Source organism: Salmo salar, chromosome ssa04 (assembly GCF_905237065.1).
Source record: "Salmo salar chromosome ssa04, Ssal_v3.1, whole genome shotgun sequence".
NCBI classification, from domain to species: Eukaryota; Metazoa; Chordata; class Actinopteri; order Salmoniformes; family Salmonidae; genus Salmo; species Salmo salar.
Genome location: NC_059445.1, coordinates 24,495,951 through 24,520,956, shown reverse-complemented (window position 1 = coordinate 24,520,956; position 25,006 = coordinate 24,495,951). Strand labels below are relative to the sequence as shown.

Here is a 25,006-nt window from a genome sequence, read left to right as displayed (position 1 = left end):
GTAGTTACTCCACAATACTAACCTAAATGACAGAGTGAAAAGAAGGAAGCCTGCACAAAATAAAGAATATTACAAAATATGCATCCTGTTTGCAATAAGGCACTAAAGTAGAACTGCAAGAAATGTGGCAAAGAAATTAACTTTGTCTTGAATACAAAGAGTTATGTTTGGGGCAAATCCAACGCAATGCATCACTAAGTACCACTCTTCATATTTTCAATCATGGTTGTGGCTGCAACATGTTATTGATATGCTAGTCATCAGCAAGAACTAGGGAGTTTTCTTGGATTAAAAGAAAAGGAATAGAGCTAAGCACAGACTAGAGGAAAACCTGGTTCAGACTGCTTTCCAACAGACACTGGGAGACAAAGTCATCTTTCAGCAGGACAATAACCTAAAACACAAGGCCAAATATACTGTACGCTGGAGTTGCTTACCAAGACGACATTGAATATTCCTGAGTGGCTAGTTACAGTTTTGACTTAAATCGGCTTGAAAATCTATGGCAAGACTTGAAAATGTCTGTCCAGTTCAAAGTGAGTGGCACATATCCATATATTGCATTGGCTATTTGCATATAGGCCTACTGCAGCTCTGATTGATTGGTTATGGCGCACCAGTCTGTGTAGAGTAGGGGCCTGAGTCATCCTTGTCAATGCAATAGAATCCTACGTCGATGCGCTCTGCCTACAAGAAAATCTCTTGCATAATTTGTTTTGTTTTGGTATGTGACATTGAAAGTGACTAACGTTGCATTGATTCGAGCACAATTCCCAAGGTAGAGCGAAAATTTGATAGTGTTAACTAAAGGGGAAAACTCTAGAAAGTTGAGTGAAGCTCAGTCTTGTGCTTCTCTGCGCATGCTGATATTTGTTCTGCGCACAGTATAGAGGAAACATTGGTCATAATTCCATACTGCTTGATTGGTGCATTCAGAGAGTATTCAGACCCCTTGACTTTTTCCACATGTTATGTTACAGTCTTGTTCTGAAATAGCTTAAATATTATTTTATGTTCATCAATCTACACACAATATCCCATAATGAGAAGCTAAAAACAGGTAAAAATGGAAATATCACATTTACATCAGTATTCACTATTCAGACCCTTTACTCAATACTTTGTTGAAGCACCTTTGGCAGCGATTACAGCCTTGAGTCTTCTTGGGTATGACGCTACAAGCTTGGCACACCTGTATTTGGGGAGTTTCTCCCATTCTACTCTGCAGATCATCTCTAGCTCTGTCAGGTTGGATGGGGAGCGTCAATGCACAGATATTTTCAGGTCTCTCCAGAGATATTCGATCAGGTTCAAGTCCGGGCTCTGGCTGGGCCACTCAAGGACCATCAGAGACTTGTCCCAAAACCACTCCTGCGTTGTCTTGGCTGTGTGCTTAGGGTCGTTGTCCTGTTGGAAGGTGAACCTTCGCCCAAGTCTGAGATCCTGAGTGCTCTGGAGCAAGTTTTCATCAAGGATCTCTCTGTACTTTGCTCCATTCATTTTTCCTCGATCCAGGTTAGTCTCCCTGTCCCTGCCGCTGAAAAACATTCCCACAGCATGATGCTGCCACTGCCATGCTTCATCGTAGGGATGGTGCCAGGTTTCCTCCAGACGTGACGCTTGGCATTCAGGCCAGATAATCTTGGGTCTCATGGTTTGAGTATCCTTTTGTGCCTTTTGGCAAACTCCAAGCGGGCTGTCATGTGACTTTTACTGAGGCGTGGCTTCCGTCTGGCCACTCTACCATAAAGGCCTGATTGGTGCAGTGTTGCAGAGATGGTTGTCCTTCTGGAAGGTTCTCCCATCCCCACAGAGGAACTCTGGAGCTCTGTCAGAGTGACCATCGGGTTCTTGGTCACCTCCCTTACCAAAGCCCTTCCCCCCTGATTGCTCAGTTTGGCCGGGCAGCCAGCTCTAGGAAGAGTCTTGGTGGTTCAAATTTCTTCCATTTAACAATGACGACACAACACTGTTCTTGGGGACCTTCAATGTTGCAGAAATGGCTTGGTACCCTTCCCCAGATCTACACAATCCAGTCTCAGAGCTCAACGGACAATTCCTTTGACCTCATTGCTTGGTTTTTGCTCTGACATGCACGTTCAACTGTGGGACCTTATATAGACAGGTGTGTGCTTTTCCAGATCATGTCCAATCAATTGAATTTACCACAGGTGGACTCAATCACGTTCTATAAACATCTCAAGGATGATCAATGGAAACAGGATGCACCTGAACTCACATTCGAGTCATATAACAACAGGTATGAATACTTATACTCATGTAAATAATTTCAGTTTTTTATTTGTAATAAATGTGCAAACATTTCTAAAAACCTGTTTTCACTTCGTCATTTTGGGGTATTATGTGTAGTATCATGAGGATTAGTTAAAAAAAAATCTATTTTAGAATAACGCTGTAATGTAACAAAATGTGGTAAAAAGTCAATAGGTCTACATACTTTCCGAATGCACTGTACTTTACCCTTCAATGAATGGGTCCCCTTTCATGATGAGCACCAACTGTGGTAGAAAGCCAACTTGAAAATCAATAAACAGATGTGGTGAACGTGAAGATAATGTCATACTCTAAGGGAAGGAGTGGACAGACTCCCTCTTTTTCTCCCTGGTCTATTACCACTCTTGTCTACAAGGTATACAAATAATTATTTGAATACTTTTTTAATATACTATGATATTTAGATTCAGCCATTAATCTACCAGATTACCAGAAGATCCCGTCCATTTTCAACCGCATAATAAAAGGAAATGAAGGTGGAGGGACCATGCAATCAGGTACACAAGCATTTAATAATGCTGTGTGATTACCACCCTTCCTGTTATTGTTGAATAATGGTGTTCTTATATGAATCCCTACACTTACAGATGAACCACATGATTTCACATGTGGAAAATCACATGATTTCACGTGAAATTTCACATGTAAAATCATGTGAAAACTTGTTTTTGGAACACTTGTGTAGTTTCATGTTATCTCATACTGCTTTACATGGTATCACATAAACTTCACATCAGTCAACTTCTATTACTATGGTTTTCTACAGTGTATGTTCGATCAGTGAAAGTCCAATGTTCATTGCTATATTTCCAGGTTGCAGTTGTAAATGAGAACTTGTTCTCAACAGGCCTACCTGGTTAAATAAAGGAGCAATAAAAATATATTGACCAACCTTTTTTTTATGACTTGGCATGATAATTTAAACAAAATGTGATTTATTAATCCTTTTAGCTGGGTAATGTAACACTGTTGTCCTCTTTCTTCAACACAGGGGTATGCCTCAGGGTGCTGTTACTGGCTGCTTTCACTGTTACCATCACAGCTCAAAAACCTGGTGAGAACGTTTACTCTGTTAATTACATTAGTTTCCATTTACCCACTAAAACAATCTCTTGGTTATTAAAGACCTAAACAGGACTTAAATGAGTATTCTTCATCATACGTTCTTATTTCTTTCCTCCTATACCCAGCCCCAGAGGTCTTCACCTTGACCGTCCTTAATGGTCCCATTTTGACCCGGTTGAACGCCTCTGTCACTCTACCTTGTGAACTCTCGCCTCTCTTCAATGTTGAGCCATTGGAGGTGCGCTGGTACCGGTCCGAGAACTCCAACAGCCCTGCCTTGTTGTACAAAGATCACAAGATCCAGGAGGCCCCTGTGGATCCCCGGTACAGGGGCAGGGTTTCTCTAACTGGGGGGCTGGAGAGAGGGAATGTGTCCCTGACACTGGAGAGGGTCACACTGGAAGACAGGGGGGAGTATGTGTGCCATGTCAGCAATGAAAGGTGGTACGAAAAGGCCAATGTGTATCTCTCAATGAATGGTAAGAGGCTTATGGCTGAAACAGTTTCAACATGATTTTACATCTGCAATACTGCACCGAACTCTACATAAAATATAGAATACTCACAATAAAGTGGCACTTATTTTTACAACTTAAAAGTAATCCACAGGAAAATGTGATACAATCGTTTCTCACTATTGTTGTTTAGCCTACATCATTGTAGCCTGCCTCTACACTCCCTTATCTCTCTATCAGTGACAGGCAGCGCCCCAGTTCTCTCCGTGGCCAGTGGAGGAGGAGGTCAGGTGAACGTTACCTGTTCATCAGAGGGATGGTCACCACAACCTAAACTCACTGGAGAAACAAAGAGGGGACAGAGATAAAAAATTAACATGTACTCTTCACCTCAGGTAATTACATAGACAGTAATAAATCATCACTAGAAATTCTCCCTCTCTCTCTCCTTCTCCAGTTAATACAATGGTCAAAGATGTAGACCTAACATCCGTTTCCCAAAACACCACACAGAGAGAAAGTTCGCTAAGTGTGTCATTGGAGTGTCGATAATTATAGGGTTGAAAGAAAGGCAGCGCTGCTCCCGTATCAGCTTTCTCTATTCAAATTCTTACCTTAACATTGGAATGAACACTGACGACTGATATTGAGAAGGAATATTCTAATGGCTTAGTCTATAATACAGTGAGCTACAAAGTATTTGGACGACTGTCAGCATTAATCTGAGGCTATTTTCATCCATATCGGGTGAACCGTTTAGAAATTACAGCACTTTTTGTACATAGTCCCCCTTATTTTAGGGGACCAAATGTTTTGGGACAAATTCACTGAAAGTATTCAGACCCCTTCTGTTTTTCCACATTTTGTTACATTACAGCCTTATTCTAAAATGTATTAAATACTTTTCCCCCTCATCAATCAATACACAAGACCCCATAATGACAAAGCAAAAGCAAGGTTATAGACATTTTTGAAAATGTATTAAAAATAAAAAACAGAAATACCTTATTTACATAAGTATTCAGACCCTTTGGTATGAGACTCGAAAATGAGCTCAGGTACATTCTGTTTCCATTGATCATCATATTTCTAAAACTTGATTGGAGTCTGTGGTAAATTCAATTGTTTGGACATGATTTGGAAAGGCACACACCGGTCTATAGAAGGTCCCACAGTTGACAGTGCGTGTCAGAGCAAAAACTAAGCCATGAGTTCGAAGGAATTGTCCATAGGGCTCAGAGACAGGATTGTGTCGAGGCAGGCACAGATCTGGGGAAGGGTACCAAAAAATGTCTACAGCATTGAAGGTCCCAAAGAACCCAAGTTTGGAACCACCAAGACTCTTTCTAGAGCTGAGCAATCGGGGGAGAAGGGTCTTGGTCAGAGAGGTGACCAAGAACCTAATGGTCACTCTGACAGAGCTCCAGAGTTCCTCTGTGGAGATGGGAGCACCTTCCAGAAGGTGCAGCACTCCACCAATCAGGCCTTTACGGTAGAGTGGCCAGACGGAAGCCACTCCTCAGTAAAAGGCACATGACAGCTCAATTGGAGTTTGCCAAAAGGTACCTCAAGACTCTCAGACCATGAGTAACACGATTCTCTGGTCTGATGAAACCAAGATTGAACTCTTTGGCCTGAATGCCAAGGATCACGTCTGGAGGAAACCTGGCACCATCCCTAAGGTGAAGCATGGTGGTGGCAGCATCATGCTGTGGGGATGTATTTCAGTGGCAGGGAGACTAGTCAGGATCGAGGGAAAGATAAATGGTGCATTGTACAGAGATCCTTGATGAAAACCTGCTCCAGAGCGCTCAGGACCTCAGACTGGGCAAAGGTTCACCTTCCAACAGGACAACAATCCTAAGCACACAGCCAAGACAATGCATGAGTGGCTTCGGGACAGGTTTCTGAATGTCCTTTTGGCAAAGCCAGAGTCCGGACTTGAACCTGATTGAACATCTCTGGAGAGACCTGAAAATAGCTGTGCAGCGACGCTCCCCATCCAACCTGACAGAGCTTGAGAGGATCTGTAGAGAAGAATGTGAGAGACTCCCCAAGTACAGGTGTGCCAAGCTTCTAGCGTCATACCCAAGAAGACTGTTCTTCAACAAAGTGCAGAGTAAATGGTCTGAATACTTACATAAATGTGATGTTTTAGTTTTTGGTCTACCATGTCTAATAACCTTTTTGCTTTGTCATATTGGGGTATTGTGTGAAGATTGATGAGGAAAAAAACAATTTAATACATTTTAGAATAAGGCTGTAAAGTAACAAAATGTGGAAAAAGTCAAGGAGTGTGAATACTTTCCTAATGCACTGTATTTCCTCAATTATAATATTTTTTCATTACCATTGTTTTATTATTTATTTTCTGCTGACTCTTGGGCCCCCGACGGTAAGCCCCTACATTTATCCCGCCCTGGATTTCTGATCAAGTCCCCTAGCTTTTTTAAAGGTATCTGTGACCAACAGATTCGTATCTGTATTCCCAGTCATGTGAAATCCATAGATTATGGCTTTATTTATTTATTAATTTCAACTGACTGATTTCCTCATATGACCTGTTGCATGTTGCGTTCATATTTTTGTTCAGTGTACAATAAAAGTGACTCCAAAATGACACTACATGATTTACCGTATGTAGAGTCACAAGCTTGATATAATCATTGCATGCTATTGATATGGGAGCAAATACTTAACTTCTTACTACTTTAATACACATAAGTGAATTTGACCCGATACTTTTGGACCCTCAAAATGGGGCGACAATGTCAAAAAGTGCTGTAATTTCTAAACGCTTCACCCAGTATGGATGGCAATACCCTCAAATTAAAGCTGACAGTCTGCACTTCAACCTCATATTCATTGTATCTTTGGCCCTGTTAGTAAAGGGCCAAAACAACAACAAAAGTCACTTTCCCAATACTCTTAAAGCTCAATGTATAATAATAATGTTGTTTCACAAAATGAAAAATTACTTTAGCCTGCAATACCAAAATATAAGTCAATTGATTGAATATGCAATATGAATCTAGGACTATGCAGCCTATGAATATTTACTTTAAAATGCATTAAAAAAACATGTATCCTTTACTTGTTTGTAAAAAATTGCAAAGATTTTGTAAACTTTGTATTTGAATTCAGTTTTGTTCTAAAGTTATCAGCGGTTACAGTGATACAGGTGATTCGTGGGAGGGCAAAACATAATCTAAAGACGCACTTACCTGTTCTACGTGTGGTCTGAGTCAGTTCTTAACTTACGAGTGTTTTCAAGTGCAACTTAATTAAGTAACGATGGTTTTAGGAAACAGCTCAAAGATATAATGATGCTCCTACAATGGTTTTAAAGATGAACTTAGCCTCAACACTAGAACCTTCCATTTGATTTTTTAATAAAAATAAATCTGCCATTTTGAAAGCAATTTTCTCCTCCTAAATAGTTATATTTTACATTGCTCGGTTGTCAGAATTTTTAAATCACAAACAGAAAAGTATATAGAACCTGTTTACTTTTTCACACCGATTCCTAACTTAAGGAGCCAAGACAAATGCCCTGTTGGGCATTGGTAAAAATGTTAAATGTTAAATGGTACCTGGGACTTAATATGCCTCTCTCTCCTCACTGAATGAATGCGGTCAATAGATGAATTGGCGATAGAAACTGATAATCGTGCACGTGACTTTACAATTATATTTGAATGAACTGAATGATGAGGAGGATGAAGAGGTTGATTGAATTTAGAACAATAGTGTAATGATGAAGAAGAATTGTGAACACCAAGAAAGCATGCAACTGCGCGTCCTCCTCAGCATCGTGCACTAAATAACTAAACTAGCTAGTTTAAGAAAGAGAACGGAGGGCTGTTCATTGATCCTGCTCATCTAATTGGATAGAGCGAAGCTGTCTATTTCACCCAATCACTTCTCATCGCATATTTCGGTCTGATCATTTAGATTGTTGCTGCCTCCTGTTAGCCTGCTACTATGATAAATCAATAGGCAAGGATGTTTTCTAGCAAGCTATCAATGTGCATAATATCTAACAAGTGAAGCGAGAGTAGGGAAAGAAGAAGAAACTCTGACAGCAAACTTGTTTGCCTGCAGCAAGTTTTAAGGAAAGGACACACAGACAGAGTCACACACCTCAGCGCGCTGCTCCTAACCTGCAGCTTTTTGGTCTATAAGCCTACAGGGAGATGAGACATTTTGCCAACATCTAGTTAGGCATAAAAAACACTTTAGTTTTTTTCCGATCACAAGTAACTGTCAATTTAAGGCTCCATTTACGAATACGAGTATAGCCAGGTTGTCACACCCCTAATAACACAGTATATGAATCTGATATGTAGGATAAAGATGACGCCCAACAGCGCGTTCTCTAGCGAGTACTTAGAGGCTGATAACCTCTGTAATTCTAGTCTTAAGAAACTAGGCACTGTGCAATTTTAATTCATCACAAAATCGTATCTATGAGTGAATCTCTCTCATAATAGATGGTTGTGTATCACCCCCTTCTCTCTGTAACAGATTCTCAGGGCTTGTTGAGTGTCAGTAGTTGGCTGCTGTGTTCTCCCTCAGACTCAGATTGGCTCTCCTGTACAATTTCTCTGTCTGAGGAAGAGAAGAGAGAGAGTAGAATCCTTCCTCACAAACCTGGTAAGTGTGTCTTCTACACAAACAGCATATCAAATCAAATGTATTCATCACACAGTTTGCAGCAGGTATAAAAGGTGCAGTGAAATGCTTATGTGCTACCTCCCTCAACAATGCAGTACATTAATCAATACTGAATAATAACAATGAAAAGAGTAGAGTAAAATATCCACATACAGTGCCTGTAGAAAGACCACACCCCCTTGGATCTCTTAACATAATCAACGATTAATGAAAATTTAAACACTAATATACAGTAATTTTATTTGATAAGTCTTCACCCCCCTGAGTGAATACATGTTAGAAACACCTCAAATCAAATTTTATTTGTCACATACACATGGTTAGCAGATGTTATTCCGAGTGTAGCGAAATTCTTGTGCTTCCAGTTCCGACAGTGCAGCAATATCTAACAAGTAATCTAACAATTCCACAACAACTACCTAATACACACAAATCTAAGTTAAGGAATGGAATAAGAATATATACACTACTGTTCAAAAGTTGTGTCACTTAGAAATGTCCTTGTTTTTGAAAGAAAAGCAAAAATGTTTGTCCATTAAAATAACATCAAATTGATCAGAAATACAGTGTAGACATTGTTAATGTTGTAAATGACTGTTGTAGCTGGAAACGGCAGATTTTTTATGGAATATCTACATAGGCATACAGAGGCACATTATCAGCAACCATCACTCCTGTGTTCCAATGGCATGTTGTGTTAGCTAATCTAAGTGTAACGAGTGCTCTGAGAGTCGGGAAGCAAGTTCAGGGAGTGAGTGTTTTAAAAAATAAACGTAACATAGTAAAAACAAGAGAACATGAACAACGCACAGACATGACACAGAACAGAAACAATAATACCTGGGGAAGGAACCAAAGCGAGTGACATATATAGGGAAGGTAATCAGGGAAGTGATGGAGTCCAGGTGAGTGATGACACGCAGGTGTGCGTAACGATGGTGACAGGTGTGCACCATAACAAGCAGGCTGGTGACCTAGAGGCTGGAGAGGGAGCACACGTGACAGTACACCCTCCCCGACGCGCAGCTCCAGCCAAAATGATGATCCCGGGGATCAGGAGCGGACCAGTCACCGCTGCTGAGGCGCGGGAAACCTGTCAGTCCGGCTGAGACGCGGGAGCATAGCAACCTACAGCACCGGAGAGAGAGCATACGTGTCGGTACCCCCTCCCCGATGCGATCGGCTCCAGCCGCAGGACGCCAAAGAAAGGTACGATCCCGGGGATCAGGAGCGGACCGGTCACACCTGCTGATGCGCGGGAACCTGTCACCGGCTGGGGCGCGGGGACCGGACAGGCCGACTGAGGCAGGGGAGCCTGGCGTTCTGGCTGAGGCATGAGAGCCTGAAGAGCCGGTGGAAGCAGGGGAGCCTGGTGATCCGGCGAAGGCATGAGAGCCTGACGAACCGGCGGAGGCAGGGGAGCCTGGCAATCTGTCTGAGGCATGAGAGCCTGTAGCAGCTCCCGGACCCGATGTCATTCCAACCTATTTTATTTTTATTTTTATGAAACACTCCCTGATACTTCTCTTAGCTGAGGCGTTATTCTGTAATAAGGGCGCTGAGAGCTGGGAAGCAAATTCAGGGAGTGAGTGTTTTAATAAATAAATGTAACATAAACAAGAAACCATGAACAATGCACAGACATGAAACAGAAACAATAATGCCTGGGGAAGGAACCAAAGGGAGTGACATATATAGGGAAGGTAATCAGGGAAGTGATGGAGTCCAGGTGAGTGATGATGCGCTAACGAGCATGCTGGTGACCTAGAAGCTGGAGAGGGAGCATACTTGACACCAAGTTTAGCATTTTAAAAGGCAAATTGATCATTAGAAAACCCTTTTGCAATTATGTTAGCACAGCTGAAAACTGTTGTTCTGATTAAAGAAGCAATAAAACTGGCCTTCTTCAGACTAGTTGAGTATCTGGAGCATCAGCATGTGGGTTCGATTACAGGCTCAAAATGGCCAGAAAAAAAAGACTATTTTCTGAAACTCATCAGTCTGTTCTTCTGAGAAATGAAGGCTATTCCATGCGAGAAATTGCCAAGAAACTGAAGATCCAGTGCAATACTGTGTACTACTCCCTTCACAGAACAGCACAAACTGGCTCTAACCAGAATAGAGAGAGGAGTGGGAGGCCCCAGTTCACAACTGAACAAGAGGACAAGTACATTTAAGTGTCTAGTTTGAGAAACAAACACCTCACAAGTCCTCAACTGGTAGCTTCATTACATTTTTCCTGCAAAACACCAGTCTCAACGTCAACAGTGAAGAGGCGACTCCTGGATGCTGACCTTCTAGGCTGAGTTCCTCTGTCCAGTGTCTGTGTTCTTTTGCCAAACTTAATCTTTTATTTTTATTGGCCAGTCTGAGATATGGCTTTTTCTTTGCAACTAGTGATCAATTTCTTTAAAGTGGCCAATGATTTCAAGTCTGTATGTAGGCAGCAGCCTCACTGTGTTAGTGATGGCTGTTTAACATACTGATGGCCTTGAGATTTAAAAATTGCTTCTGTCTCTCGGTTCTAGCTTTGATCCACCTGTACTGACCTCGCCTTCTGGTAGCAGGATGAACAGGCAGTGGCTCTGGTGGTGGTTGACCTTGATGATCTTTTTGGCCTTCCTGGGACATGAGGTGGGCAGGTATTTTGCCCCCTGGTGATGCGTTGTGCAGACTGCACCAGTCTCTGGAGTGCCCTGTGGTTATGATCAGTGCAGTTGACGTACCAGGCGGTGATACAGCACAAAAGGATGCTCTCAATTGTGTTGACATTGAGTGAGGTTTTTTTCCTGACACCACATTCTGAGTGCCCTCACCTCCTCCCTATAGGCTGTCTCGTCGTTGTTGGTAATCAAGCCTACTACTGTTGTTTCATCTGCAAACTTGATGATTGAGTTGGAGGCGTGCATGGCCATGCAGTCATGGGTGAACAGGAAGTACAGGAGGGGGCTGAGCACGCACCCTTGTGGGGCCCCAGTGTTGAGGATCAGCGAATTGGAGATGTTGTTTCCTAACTTCAGCACCTGGGGGCGGCCCGTCAGGATGTCCAGGACCCAATTGCACAGGGCGGGGTTGAGACCCAGCTTCATGATGAGCTTGGAGGGTACTATGGTGTTGAATGCTGAGCTGTAGTCAATGAACAGCATTCTTACATAGGTATTCCTCTTGTCCAGGTGGGATAGGGCAGTGTGCAGTGTGATGGCGATTGCATTGTCTGTGGACCTATTGAAGCGGTACGCAAATTGAAGTGGGTCTAGGGTGACAGGTAAGGTGGAGGTGATATGATCCTTGACTAGTCTCTCAAAGCATGTCATGATGACAGAACTGAGTGCAACGGGGCGATAGCCATTTAGTTCAGTTACCTTTGCCTTTTTGGGTACAGGAACAATGGTGGCCATTTTGAAGCATGTGGGGACAGCAGACTAGGATAGGGAGAGATTGAATATGTCCGTAAACACACCAGCAAGCTGGCCTGCGCATTCTCTGAGGACGCGACTAGGGATGCCGTCTGGGCCGGCACTCTTGCAAGGGTTAACATATTTAAATGTCTTACTCATGTCGGCCACAGAGGAGAAGAGCCCACAGTCCTTGGTAGCGGGCCACTTCAGTGGCACTGTATTATCCTCAAAGCGGGCAAAGAAGGTGTTTAGTTTGTCTGGAAGCAAGACGTCTGTGTCAATTTTCATTTTGTAGTCAGTGATTGTCTTTAGACCCTTGCACATACATCTCGTGTCTAAGCTGTTGAAATGTGACTCCACTTTGTCTTTATCCTCTTGAGCATCTGATCCCGTTAGCGGGATCAAAATCCAGCGAAAAATCATATCGCCAATTAGCATTAAAAAATTATCATAATTTTTTACAAAAATAAAAAATATATATTTTTTTTTTTTATAGATACACCTCTCCTGAATCGACCCACGTCGTCCGATTTCAAAAAGGTTTTACAGGAAAAGCAAATCATTAGATTATATTAGATGAGTCCATCGTAAAAAGCAGCTTCATAGCCATTTTCCGACCAACCACTTCCATCACATATTATCAATAAACAGCTAAATGTAGCACTAACCTTTTACAAACTTCATCAGATGGCACCCCTAGGACATCATGTTATACAATGCATGCATTCTTTTGTTCAATAAAGGTCATATTTATATATAAAAACAGCATTTTACATCTCTGTCTGACGTTGACTACCTAATTTCCCCTCAAAAGCGTCCCGGTAAACAATGCTACGTTTCAATAAATTGCTATACTATAACGATTTTTTAAATGTATATTGTCAATCTAACATTTATAGATGAATATCTCTTGAGAACACCCGTCATACCAGATTTTAAATTAACTTTACTGGGTAATCACACTTTGCGATAAAAGGAGATGCGATACTCAGAAAATCAGCTAATATACAGTGCTCGGCGCCATCTTGGATGCAACAGTATGAACCATCTCATCTTCAATAATATTGTCAATAATCGCCTACCTTTAGTTGTCTTCATCAGAAAGCATCCCAGGTCCACAACAGATGTATTTTCGGTCAAAAAGTCCATACTTCACGTTCCATTAGCCTGATGTTGGTAGCGCGTCCTATGGCTCTCTCCAAACGCAGCTCTGCACTTCATACTGAAAGCAATCCTCGCGCATGTAGGTTCGTTCAAACATGTCAAACGTTGTATAAAATAAATGTTCAGGGCCTCTAACACCAAGAGAGCCAATAAGATTCGAGGGGGATGATTTCATTGCCTTTAAAACCGTTTCCAAAGGTGGGGGCAGACATGGCCGCCGGCGTCATAATGGTGATGGCCCATCCCCTGTGACCAATTTCAAACTCCTGTCATTCACTGAGTTTTGACTCTATAAGGCTCAAACCACTGTGAAAGGACTGGCGACATCTAGTGGAAGCAATAGGAAGTGCCAAAATATTCCTAAACCCCTGTGTTTTTCAATGGGATAGGTTTAAACTCAATACAACACATCAGGTATCCACTTCCTGTCAGAAAATGTCTCAGGGTTTTGCCTGCCAAATGAGTTCTGTTATACTCACAGACACCATTCAAACAGTTTTAGAAACTTTAGAGTGTTTTCTATCCATATATAATAAGTATATGCATGCCCTATCTTCTGAGTTTGATTAGTAGGCCGTTGAAAATGGGAACGATTTTTTTTCAAAATGCGCTGTGGCGCCCCCTATCCTAGGGTATCCTCAAGAGGTTAAACTGACATTTCGCTTGTTTGATTGCCTTGTGGAGGGTATAACTACACTGTTTGTATTCGGTCATATTCCCAGTCAACCTTCCATGGTTAAATGCGGTGGTTCGCACTTTCAGTTTTGCACAAATGCCGCCATCTATCCACGGTTTCTGGTTAGGGTAGCTTTTAATATTCGTAGTGAGTACATCTCCTATGCACTTCCTTATAAACTCATTCACCGACTCAGCATATACATCCATATTATTCTCTGAGGCTACCCGGAACATGCCCCAGTCCACTTGATCAAAACAATCTTGAAGCGTGGATTCCGATTGGTCAGACCAGCATTGAATAGTCCTTATCACGGGTACATCCTGAGTTTCTGCCTATAGGAAGGGAGGAGCAGCGATTACTGCTGTGAGTCTTTTTGCGCAAGTCGCATAAGAGCTTTGCACACCTGTAATTGTGCAATATTTGCCCATTATTCTTTTCAACATTTCTTCAAGCTCTGTCAAGGTGTTGGGAATCATGGCTAGACAGCAATTTTCAACTCTTGCCATAGATTGTCAAGCAGATTTATGTAAAAACTGTAACTTAGCCTCTCAGGAACATTCAGTGTCTTCTAGGTAAGAAACTCCATTGTAGATTTGGCTTTGTGTTGTAGGGAATATCCAGCTGAAAGTTGAATTCCTCACCCAGTGTCTGGTGTAAAGCAGACTGACTGAAGCTGGTTTACCTCTAAGATTTTTGGATGTGCTTAGCTCCTTCCTATTTTTTCCATCCTGAAAAACTCCCCAGTCTTTGCTGATGTCAAGCATTCCATATCATGATGCAGCCATGATATGAAAATAAGGAGGCAGTTTTTTAGTAGTGTTGGATTTGCCCCAAACATAAGGCTTTGCATTTAGGCGTGTAGTGTATTCCTTTGCTGTGTTTTTTTTGCAGTATTACTTTAGTGCCTTGTTACATACATATGCAGGTTTGGGAATATTTGTTTATATTCTGTATAGTTTTCATTCTTCTTTTCACTCTATCATTTAGGTCATTATTGTGGAGTCACCACAATGTTGTTGATCCATCCTCAGTTTTCTCCCATCACAGCCATTGAACTCATGGCCTCATGGTGACATCCCTAAGGTGTTTTCTTCCTGTTCTGCAGCTCAGGTCAGAAGGATGACTGCATATTTAATGTGTCTGGGTGGTTTAATACATCATCCACAGCATAATAATTAACCTCTTAACAATACTTTTGAAAAGCTCTCTGGCCTTTGTAGTTGAATCTGTGCTTGAAGTTCAGTACTTGACTGAGGGACCTTACAGATGTTGTATGTAGGAAAAATTATGACACCCCTATCATTTCACACACAGTGTATCATTTGTTATGTGATTTTTTTTAAGCAAAATGTTGCTTTTGAACTCATTTAGGCTTGCCTAAACAAAGGGGGTGAATACTTATGCAATGACTGTCACGTCCTTACCAGTATAAGCGGTTATTTGTCATTGTAGTTTGGTCAGGGTGTGGCAGGGGTGTGTTTGTTTTGTGTTGTTGGGGTTTTGTTCTATGTTTTGTATTCCTATGGTTTTTCTATGTTGTATATTTCTTTGTGTTGGCCTGGTATGGCTCTCAATCAGGAACAGCTGTACATCGTTGTTGCTGATTGGGAGTCATACTTAGGTAGCCCTTTTTCACATGTCGTTTGTGGGAAGTTGTTTTTGCACTGCTAGGGTTAGCCTGCAAAACTGTTTAGCTGTCATTCGTTTTGTTAAGTTTGTGAAGTGTTCAAGTTTATTAAAATAAAAGTTTAAGATGAGCACTCAACCCGCTGCGCCTTGGTCTACTCCTTACGACGGCCGTTACAATGACTACATTCTATAGGCACTGTATCCAAATATCCACTCACCCCCACAAAAACTGAGGTGAAAATGCTTAGGAAGAATATCTGTTTTACGAAGATGTTATAAGAATTTGGTCCATGTTGAATATGTGTGCAGGAGCCTGGAAAGAAGCTTTCATTGTGACTTTGGTCCTGTCTCTGCTCCTTCTCTGTGCTCTGTCAACTGTGGTCTGCATTCTGCTCAAACATAGAGGTATGAAACACATTCTTGTCATTAACAGCAATATATGTCAATGATAACATTACTGTATAGAGATTTGTTAACAAAGATTTTTATTTGAAAACCTTTCAACAGTCGTTCTTGTTATCTTTCAGGGTCTTGCACATTGTTTTCATCACAGAAATGTAAAAACCATACAGATTGTAAATGTGAAATCTAATCTGTGTGATGAAATTAGATGTGACACATTGTAACATAAAACATGATTGATTTTATATTAACATGATTTTGATTGTGTCTTTGTTTTCAGATCAAATTAAGCTTGAACAGAATAAATCAGGTAAGCTAACTGTTTCATTCTGGACACATTTTTGTGGGAGATATTCTCATATGACATGTCTGGAGCTCAAATTTCTACGTCGAATATCTGAAGTTTAGATTTGACTCTGTTCAACAATTTTATTCATTTTTACACTGTCTTGAATTTTCACTCAACAGAGACAAACTATTTAAAGGTAATTCATGAATATTCATGATCATAAACTATGGGATAACATTGATAATCATGCATCCTTTCTTAGTTTGGTTTGCAATATATTTACCTAACTATGTTTATTATGAATGTGCCCTGTTAGGGACAGAAAACAGTCCTAAGAAACAACCCGTCAAAGAAGGAATGATTCTTCAAGGTAAAAATGTTTAACATTATTTTCCTACACAATCTTCATTGTAACATCTGCGTTTTACATTTACTTGGTATTTGTTTATTTGCAGATTGGCACCAGGTGAAAGGATTCCAAGGTAGGAAAAACAATGTGCCAAAATTGTTACATGTTTTTGTTTACGTTTAGGGGAAGTTCAACTTAATGTTAGATGGTTCCTTAGTCTACGAGCCAGGATAAACTGTGATCCATGGTAATACGGGAGAGATAGGGGCATAAAGTGGCCAAATCACCATTAATAAGCATGCTGACGCCTTAAGACATGGTACCCTACGACGTTCACTGAGAGCTTTGTACACCAAAATGTCTGTCGGAACTGGTCCAGAACCACTCAAGGTCCCCCCAAAAAAACAAATAATGTTGTTTATTTGAGTTGATTTGGCCATGCAATCATGTTGATTACTTCCCTTATAAAGGGATAGTGATTTTGTCAATTAGGCCCTTTATCGACTTCGCCAGAGTCAGATACCATTTTAATGTCTCCTTCCAGTATGAAAGAAGTTTGAGGGAGTTTTGCGAGCTAATGCTAAGTAGCGTTAGCACAATGACTGTTAAAGTGTACAGGGATAGCTAGATAAAGGGCCTCATTGCCAAAATCCCAAACTATCCCTTTAAGATAATTATTAAGTAGGCCTAGATCACACTACTTACATATATTAATATTGGATGTCAATGAATAAAACCATATTCTCTTCCCTCAGAACATTACTATGGATGAAAAAAAACTGCTCACAGTGCTATTAGAGTGACTCAAGAAGGAAAGACAGCTCAGTACATCAACGAAAATATGAAATCTTCCGATGAAAGGCATCCTCATGTATTGGCTAATCAGGGTTTCAGATCAGAACAACACTACTGGGGAAGTTAAGGTGAGGGATGAAACCGTGGATAAAGCAGTGGGTGACTGTGGGCAACTGTCATGGTATGTTTGAAGATCTCTCTGTGGTAGGATTGTTTCTAGACTGTGATAAACCATCTCTGTCTTTTTATAATGTTGATACAGAGTCACATATCTACACTTTTTGGAATGTGGTGACATCCTACAACTTTCTTCCTGTGTTTAGCCCTGGACAACATGACGCACACCCAATAACAATATTGAATGAAAACTAAGAGATGAGGGTAATAACGTGTCTCATGAGACACATGTCCAACAATACTGCTCATCAATAGAACAGGCATGTTGAAGTAAGGAACACGTGGTCAGAGATATCATTTTAGACATGAGTGTTATTCATGATGCCCAGGTGTATATGGTTTGTCGTCTGAGGAACAAGGGTATTCAAAACAACTACAACTGTTAAACTTGTTGTTACTTGTAGTGAGATTATTGATGTACACTGTAATTCAACTGTAATAAAAGCTAGCAGTATCATATTCTTTAATTCTGTTGAAAGGTATTTAGATAATGATGTCCTCCTGTTAAAAAATGTAATATGCTTAAATAAATTAATATCAAGAGTAAAAGACTGACTGCTAAATATTTTCCATTGACCATGGTGTCCTGTCAGCTGCCACAATACAGCTTTTGTTACAGATTCCAATGCTACATCTCCTTGTTGTCTAGTTAGTGCACTGTACCGTGTGCATTGGACAGCAGCACGTCCCAATCAGATGGAGAAGATATGCTGGTTTTGCACTAAGGACAGCTCTCCTTTATAAAGGTCATGCACATTTGCCTAATACAAGCAATTTCTAAGCCTACAAGAATCTGGAAAAGCAATTCTTACAACACTTGGAGTGTTCTTAGATTGTGACAGACAGATGCTTTCCTTTTTTGATGCTGAATCAAAAGGTACATCTTTACAGTTTGTTTAACGTTGTGTCATCTAACACATTCTTTGGCGTTTTCATCCCTGGGTTACGTGACAAATGTTCCTTAACAGTTAAATGACTCTGGATGATAAAGGAGGAAATACATATTAAATCAAATACCATTGTAACACCCTGAGACACTAACAGGGAATTCAACTACGTAGACACATTATACTTTAAATGTATATTTACTACCTTTAGCAAGATGATTGACGTAAATCTGTAATATCAACACTGTTGATTTCTGTATTGAGTATTGACATAAACTAACCTGATATTGAATTAATGTTATTTGAAAAACTCCTGTGCAACACCTCCACTCAGTGGTCTATTCAGTGCATTGAACAGACTGGACCAGGATGCCACTAACGAAAAAGACTGACAAACCCATACAATTGTGCATCAACTGACATAGGAGACGGAAGTCTGCTTTTCATCAACATTTAGTAAATGAGTAAGCCTTGGGGGTGTGGTTTGATGGAGAGGAGACAGTGAAAGTCCAGACAGTCAGACAAAGAGAGGGAGTTTACTGGAGAGGGAGACCGCAGGGGTTCAAACAGTAGAACCCAATTTCTACATTTGAATATAAAAATTGATTTTATCAAACAAAACTATGCTAAATATTATCTCTGGGACCCTCAGGATGACAAATCAGAGCAAGATTACTGAATGTACAATATTTACCTTCAGAGGTGAATGTATCAAACCAGTTGCCGTGAAAAGTGTTGTTGTGCACTCTCTTCAAACAATAGCATGGTATTTTTTTTCTCACTGTAATAGCTACTGGAAATTGGACACGAGTTAGATCAACAAGAATTTAAGCTTTGTACCCATATAAGACATGTCTATGTCCTAGAAAGTTGGCTGCTACTTACATCATTCCAATCACATTAGTGCACGTTAGCAACAACCATCCCAGTTCAGGGACACCAATCCCGTAGAGGTTAATAGAAAATGACTCAAGTAAAAGTCACAAAGCAAAATACTACTTGAATAATAGTCAAAGTATTTGGTTTTATTAAAATGTTTTAATGGAATTGCTAAAATATATTTATAAGTATTGATAATTAAAAATTCCTTATTATGCAAACCAGACAGCACCATTTTCTTGTATTACGGATAGCCAGGGGCACACTCCAACACTCAGACATTAATTTACAAAGGAAGCATTTGTGTTTAGTGAGTCCGCCAGATCAAAGGCAGTAGGGATGACCAGGGATGTTTTCTTGATAAGTGCGTGAATTGGAGCATTTTCCTGTCAAAATGTCACGAGTACTTTTGGGAGTCAGGGAACATGTATGGAGTAAAAAGTAAATTGTTTTCTTTAGGAATGTAAAAGTTGTTAAAATATAAATGGTAAAGTAAAGTACAGATACACCAAAAAAAGACTTAAGTAGTCATTTAAATAGGTTTTTACTTAGGTACTTTACACCACTGTTTAATGGCAGTGATAGGAGATAACTGAGGATGGATCAACAACATTGTAGTTACTCCACAATACTAACCTAAATGACAGCGTGGAAAGAAGGAAGCCTGTACAAAATAAAAATATTACAAAATATGCATCCTGTTTGCAATAAGGCACTAAAGTAAAACTGCAAGAAATGTGGCAAAGAAATGAACTTTGTCCTGAATTCAAAGAGTTATGTTTGGGGCAAATCCATTGCAACGCATCACTATGTACCACTCGATATTTTCAATCATGGTTGTGGCTGCATCATGTTATTGATATGCTAGTCATCAGCAAGAACAAGGGAGTTTTCTTGGATTAAAAGGAATAGAGCTAAGTACAGGCAAAATCCTAGAGGAAAACCTGGTTCAGACTGCTTTCCAACAGCCCCTGGGAAAGAAAGTAATATTTCAGCAGGACAATAACTTAAAACACAAGGCCAAATGTACTGTATACTGGAGTTACTTACCAAGTAGACATTGAATGTTCCTTAGTGGTGAGTTACAGTTTTGACTTAAAATTGGCTTGAAAATGGCTGTCTAGCAATGATCAACAACCAACTTGACAGAGCTTGAAGAATTTTTTTAATAATAATGTGCAAATATTGTACAATCCAGGCTCAATTCAATACAAAGCTCTTAGAGACTTACCCAGAAAGATTCAAAGCTGTAATCGCTGCCGACTGTCATTGTAACAGGTATGGACTCAAAGCTGTGAATACTTGTGTAAATGAGATTTTTCTTTATTTAATTTTCAATACATTTGCAAACATAAAAAAATAGATGTTTTCCTTTAGTCATTGAGTATTGTGTGTAAATGGGTGAGGTGAAAATAATACATGTTGAGTTCCGGCTGTAACACAACAAGATGTGTAATAAGCCAAGGGGTATGATTACGAATACCTTCTGAAGGCACCGTGTTGCTCAACAGTTAGTAAATGAATAAGCCTTAGGGGTGTTTGATGGAAAAGAGAAATTGAAAGTACTGACAGTGGGAAAAAGAGGAGTTTACGGGAGAGGGAGAATTAATTGATTCTCAGTCTTTTGATAGGATTGGTAGAATGCAAATGTGATATTTAACATTTAGTATACAAACACTGATATGTCAGTCGGTCATTGGGTGAATAGATGATTCCAAAGGTAATTTTTGATCGTGCAATGGAAATTTATCGAAGGAGACGGACCACGCGCTCAGGTACAAATGCATTTGATTATATTATCACCTCTCCATTACAAATACCTTCTTTCTCTCTTCTCTTCCCCTTACTTGAATCTTTAAACAGTGCTAATTTCTGACTAGTCTCTTGTCAGTTTTGACCAATGACTTAGTTCAAAGAGATGTTTAATTATTGCTATCTACAGTCTATAGTCATAGCCAATGTTCCCTCAAATTTTCTTCAGCACTGAGCAACTTTCAGGTCTACTGAGCGCAAATTTGAAAATTGTGAAAATTCTGTGCAACTTCTGGCCCGAATTTACTATGAACACTGATGTAGTACCCGCTTTCAGTTACAGTTTTAACAGTGGCCAAATATTATTTTTCCCATAACATTATTACAGAGAATCAGACACATTATGATACCCTCTCCCTATTGGCTACTTAGCTTATTCAAGCCCACTCAAAATACAACACTGCCCCTTTAAGACAAAAAAAAAATGCTCTTACCTGTCTCGCTTTTCAAAGATGGCTAGAAATGCCGACATTTCGTGCTCTTGTAGGAAGTAACCACTCCCCAATTGTTTTTTTTAACTTTTACCCCTTTTTCTCCGCAATTTCATGGTATCCAATTGGTAGTTACAGTCTTGTCTCATCGCTGCAACTCCTATATGGACTCGGGATGGGCGAAGGTTGAGAGCCGTGCGTCCTTCTTGACACAATGCCCGCTTAACCAAGAAGTCAGCCACACCAATGGGTCGGAAGAAACACCGTACACCTGGCGACCGTGTCAGCGTACATGCGCCCACCCGCCAAAGGAGTCGCGAGAGCGCGATTGGACAAGGACACCCCTGCCGGCCAAACCCTCCCTAACCCGGACGATGCTGGGCCAATTGTATGCCGCCTCATGGGTCTCCCGGTCACGTTCGGCTACGACAGAGCCTGGACTCGAACCAGGATCTCTAGTGGCACAGCTAGCACTGCGATGCAGTACCATTCCCCAATTGATGACTAGAAATTAGGTATAACTGGGCTAATAACTCACTAACTAGCAAAGAATATGAAGAAATGTGCACAGGTGGCTAAATGCAGCTATCGCTTTGATCTCAAAACAAGCACATTTACTCATGACCGCTCATACTGTAAACCCAGTTCAGTTCAAAGTGAATGGCACAGATCCATATACAGCAATGGCTATTTGCATATAGGCCTACTGCAGCTCTGATTGATTGGTTATGGCGCACCAGTCTGTGTAGAGTAGGGGCCTGAGTAATCCTTGTCAATGTAATAGAATCCTACGTCGATACGCTCTGCCTACAAGAAAATCTCTTGCATAGGTTTGTTTTGTTTCGGTATGTTACTTTGAAAGTGACTAATATTGCATTGATTCGAGCACAATTCCCACAGTAGAGTGAAAGTGATAGTGTTCACTAAAGGGGAAAACTCTAGAAAGTTGAGTGAAGATTAATCTTGTGCTTCTGTACACGTGCTGATATTTGTTCTGCGCACAGCTCAGAGGGAACATTGGTCATAACTCCAAACTGCATGATTGGTATACAGATTATTTGGAGAGTATTCAGACCCCTTGACTCTTTCCACATTTTGTTACGTTACAGCCTTATTCTAAAATGGATGAAAAAAAAAAACAATTCTCATCAATCTACACACAATACCCCATAATGAGAAATTAAAAACAGGTAAAAATGGAAATGTCACATTTACATAAGTATTCAGTTTTCAGACCCCTTTCCTCAGTACTTTGTTGAAGCAACTTTTGGCAGTGATTACAGCCTTGAGTCATCTTGGGTATGACGCTACAAGCCTGGCATACCTGTATTTGGAGAGTTTCTCCCATTCTTCTCTGTAGATCTTCTCAAGCTCTGTCAGGTTGTATGAGGAGTGCTGCTGCACAGCTATTTTCAGGTCTCCCCAGAGATGTTCAATCGAGGTCAAGTCTGGGCTCTGGCTGGGCAACTCAAGGACATTCAGAGACTTGTCCCGAAGTCACTCCTGCTTTGTCTTGGCTGTGTGCTTAAGGTCATTGTCCTGTTAGAAGGTGAAATGTCACCCCAGTCTGAGGTCCTGAGCGCCCTGCATGATTAGTATAATTCATAAAGAATTCATCAACCAGATACTCATTCAGGCGTTTGTATTTGTATTCTATTTTTCTAAAATCTCTGTTTGATAAATGTATCATTTTCTGGCAGGCAAGATAGCAGTAATATAAAGGCTTTTCCACGGAAACAGAATGACTCAGATTTTTCACTTTAAAATGTATGTCAAACAAAAAAACAATACAAACCTCACACCTCTATGCACAAGGACTTATTTGAAGAATTTCCACTGAAGATTTTACAAAAGCACAGGACAATTATTTTACCATGGAATTGCCCATAATCAAACTGATGTCACAGTGATATATCTTTACCACAGGTTTGTGTCTGAAGGTGGTGATACTGGCTGTCCTCACCGTTCCCATCACAGCTCAAAAACCTGGTAAGAATTTGTATACTAATGGAATTACAATATTTTCCACTACCTGGATAAAACAGTCTGAGAATCCATCCCCAATGTTCCATCTGTATCTCTCTACTCTACCTCTAGATGACTTTTCAGTGTCAGTCCCTGATGCTCCAATCACGGCATGGTCAGGCTCCTCTGTCTCTCTACCTTGTGAACTTTCACCTCTCTTCAATGCGGAGCCATTGGAGGTGCGCTGGTACCGGCCCGATAACTCCTATAGCCCTGCCTTGTTGTACGAGGACCACAAGATCCAGGAGGCCCCTGTGGACCCCCGGTACAGGGGCAGGGTGTCTCTAACTGGGGGGATGGAGAGAGGGAATGTGTCTCTGACACTGGAGAGGGTGACGGTGGAAGACAGTGGGGAGTATGTGTGCCGTGTCAGCAGCGAACAGTGGTTCGATAAGGCCAGTGTCTTCCTCACTGTCAATGGTAAGCGGCTGGGGACAGGTTCACAGAACATATGCCTTGTCCAAACTTTTCATGGTTGTAACATGCCCTCACACTCACCCTTTATATGTTCACTAGTATTAGGTGGTATCCCAGTTCTGTCTGTAGCTGAAGCTAGAGAAGGAGGAGGTCAGGTGAACATTACCTGTTTATCAGAGGGATGGTCACCACAACCCACAGTCACCTGGACAAACAAAGAGGGGACAGAGATCAGAAATGAACAAGAAGTGCTCAACACCTCTGGTAATTACTTCTAGAATCACTACACAGCTATACTGTATAGGTTTGAGTTGTGTGTCTGTGAACATGTGCATCCTCAACCCTCTATGTGTCAGATCCCCAGGGCTTGGTGAGTGTCAGTAGTTGGCTGCTCTACGCTCCCTCATACTCCGATTGGCTCGCCTGTACAGTCTCTCTGTCTGAGGAGATGAAGAGAGAGGGCAGGATTCTGCCACATATATACACAGGTCCTACAGCTGTACCTGGTGAGTTAGTCTCCTACACAAACATCCTACCCACGATCAGATCCCTCTCTCCCCCATCCCACAGACACTAGTTTAGAGGAGGAGGAACATGTTGAAAAGGTGTCTACAGATTTCTTTTGCTAATTAATTTCACCGTGATGATGTTCTGATGATGTCATGTCTTGAGAGCTTTAGAGTCATTTGATCCATGTTGAGTCTCTGTGTGCAGGAGTCTCTGAAGAAGCCTTCATTGTGACTCTGGTCCTGTTGGTCCTGTCTCTGGTCATCATCTGTGCTCTGTGCTCTGTCATCCTGTGGAAACGAAGAGGTATCTGGAATTCAGTCATATTAGTGTTTGTGATTTAATTAACAGTAATAATGACCCTATATAGAAATGTGTCATAAAATATTTTGTCCATAAAATATTGAAACAATAATCTTTGTTTTATCTTTTAGGGTCCATGTGGTGTTCATCCCAAAAGTCCAGAAACCGTTCAGGTAGTGATAAATAAACTAAGAATGAAATATGAGTTATGACATAACATAATGAGTTTTTTTATTTTGACAATTGTGTCTCAATATTTCAGATCAAACTGAGCTGGGACAGAGGCCAGCAGGTAATTGTTTTATTTTGATCTCTGGGTGAAGGCTATCATAATATACATGCAACTAACTTATTTTTGAGAAAAACTTTCC

At 40.8% G+C, this 25,006-nt stretch overlaps 1 protein-coding gene across 50 annotated transcripts in view; it reads left to right on the top strand.

The window, feature by feature from the left end:
- LOC106602685 (butyrophilin subfamily 2 member A1) overlaps positions 1–25,006 on the top strand; it is a 112,687-nt gene that overhangs the window by 67,364 nt on the left and 20,317 nt on the right. Inside the window, exons 1-8 of one of the 50 annotated variants that reach the window (XM_045716731.1) lie at positions 20,678–20,915; positions 23,310–23,372; positions 23,481–23,828; positions 23,925–24,089; positions 24,182–24,331; positions 24,540–24,638; positions 24,767–24,808; positions 24,898–24,927. The exons of the other annotated variants lie outside the window; for them this stretch is intronic. Coding sequence (XP_045572687.1) covers positions 20,849–20,915; positions 23,310–23,372; positions 23,481–23,828; positions 23,925–24,089; positions 24,182–24,331; positions 24,540–24,638; positions 24,767–24,808; positions 24,898–24,927 — 964 coding nt within the window. The 5' untranslated portion in view covers positions 20,678–20,848. Of the gene's footprint in view, positions 1–20,677; positions 20,916–23,309; positions 23,373–23,480; positions 23,829–23,924; positions 24,090–24,181; positions 24,332–24,539; positions 24,639–24,766; positions 24,809–24,897; positions 24,928–25,006 lie in introns of those variants that run through there. 50 annotated transcript variants of the gene reach the window in all.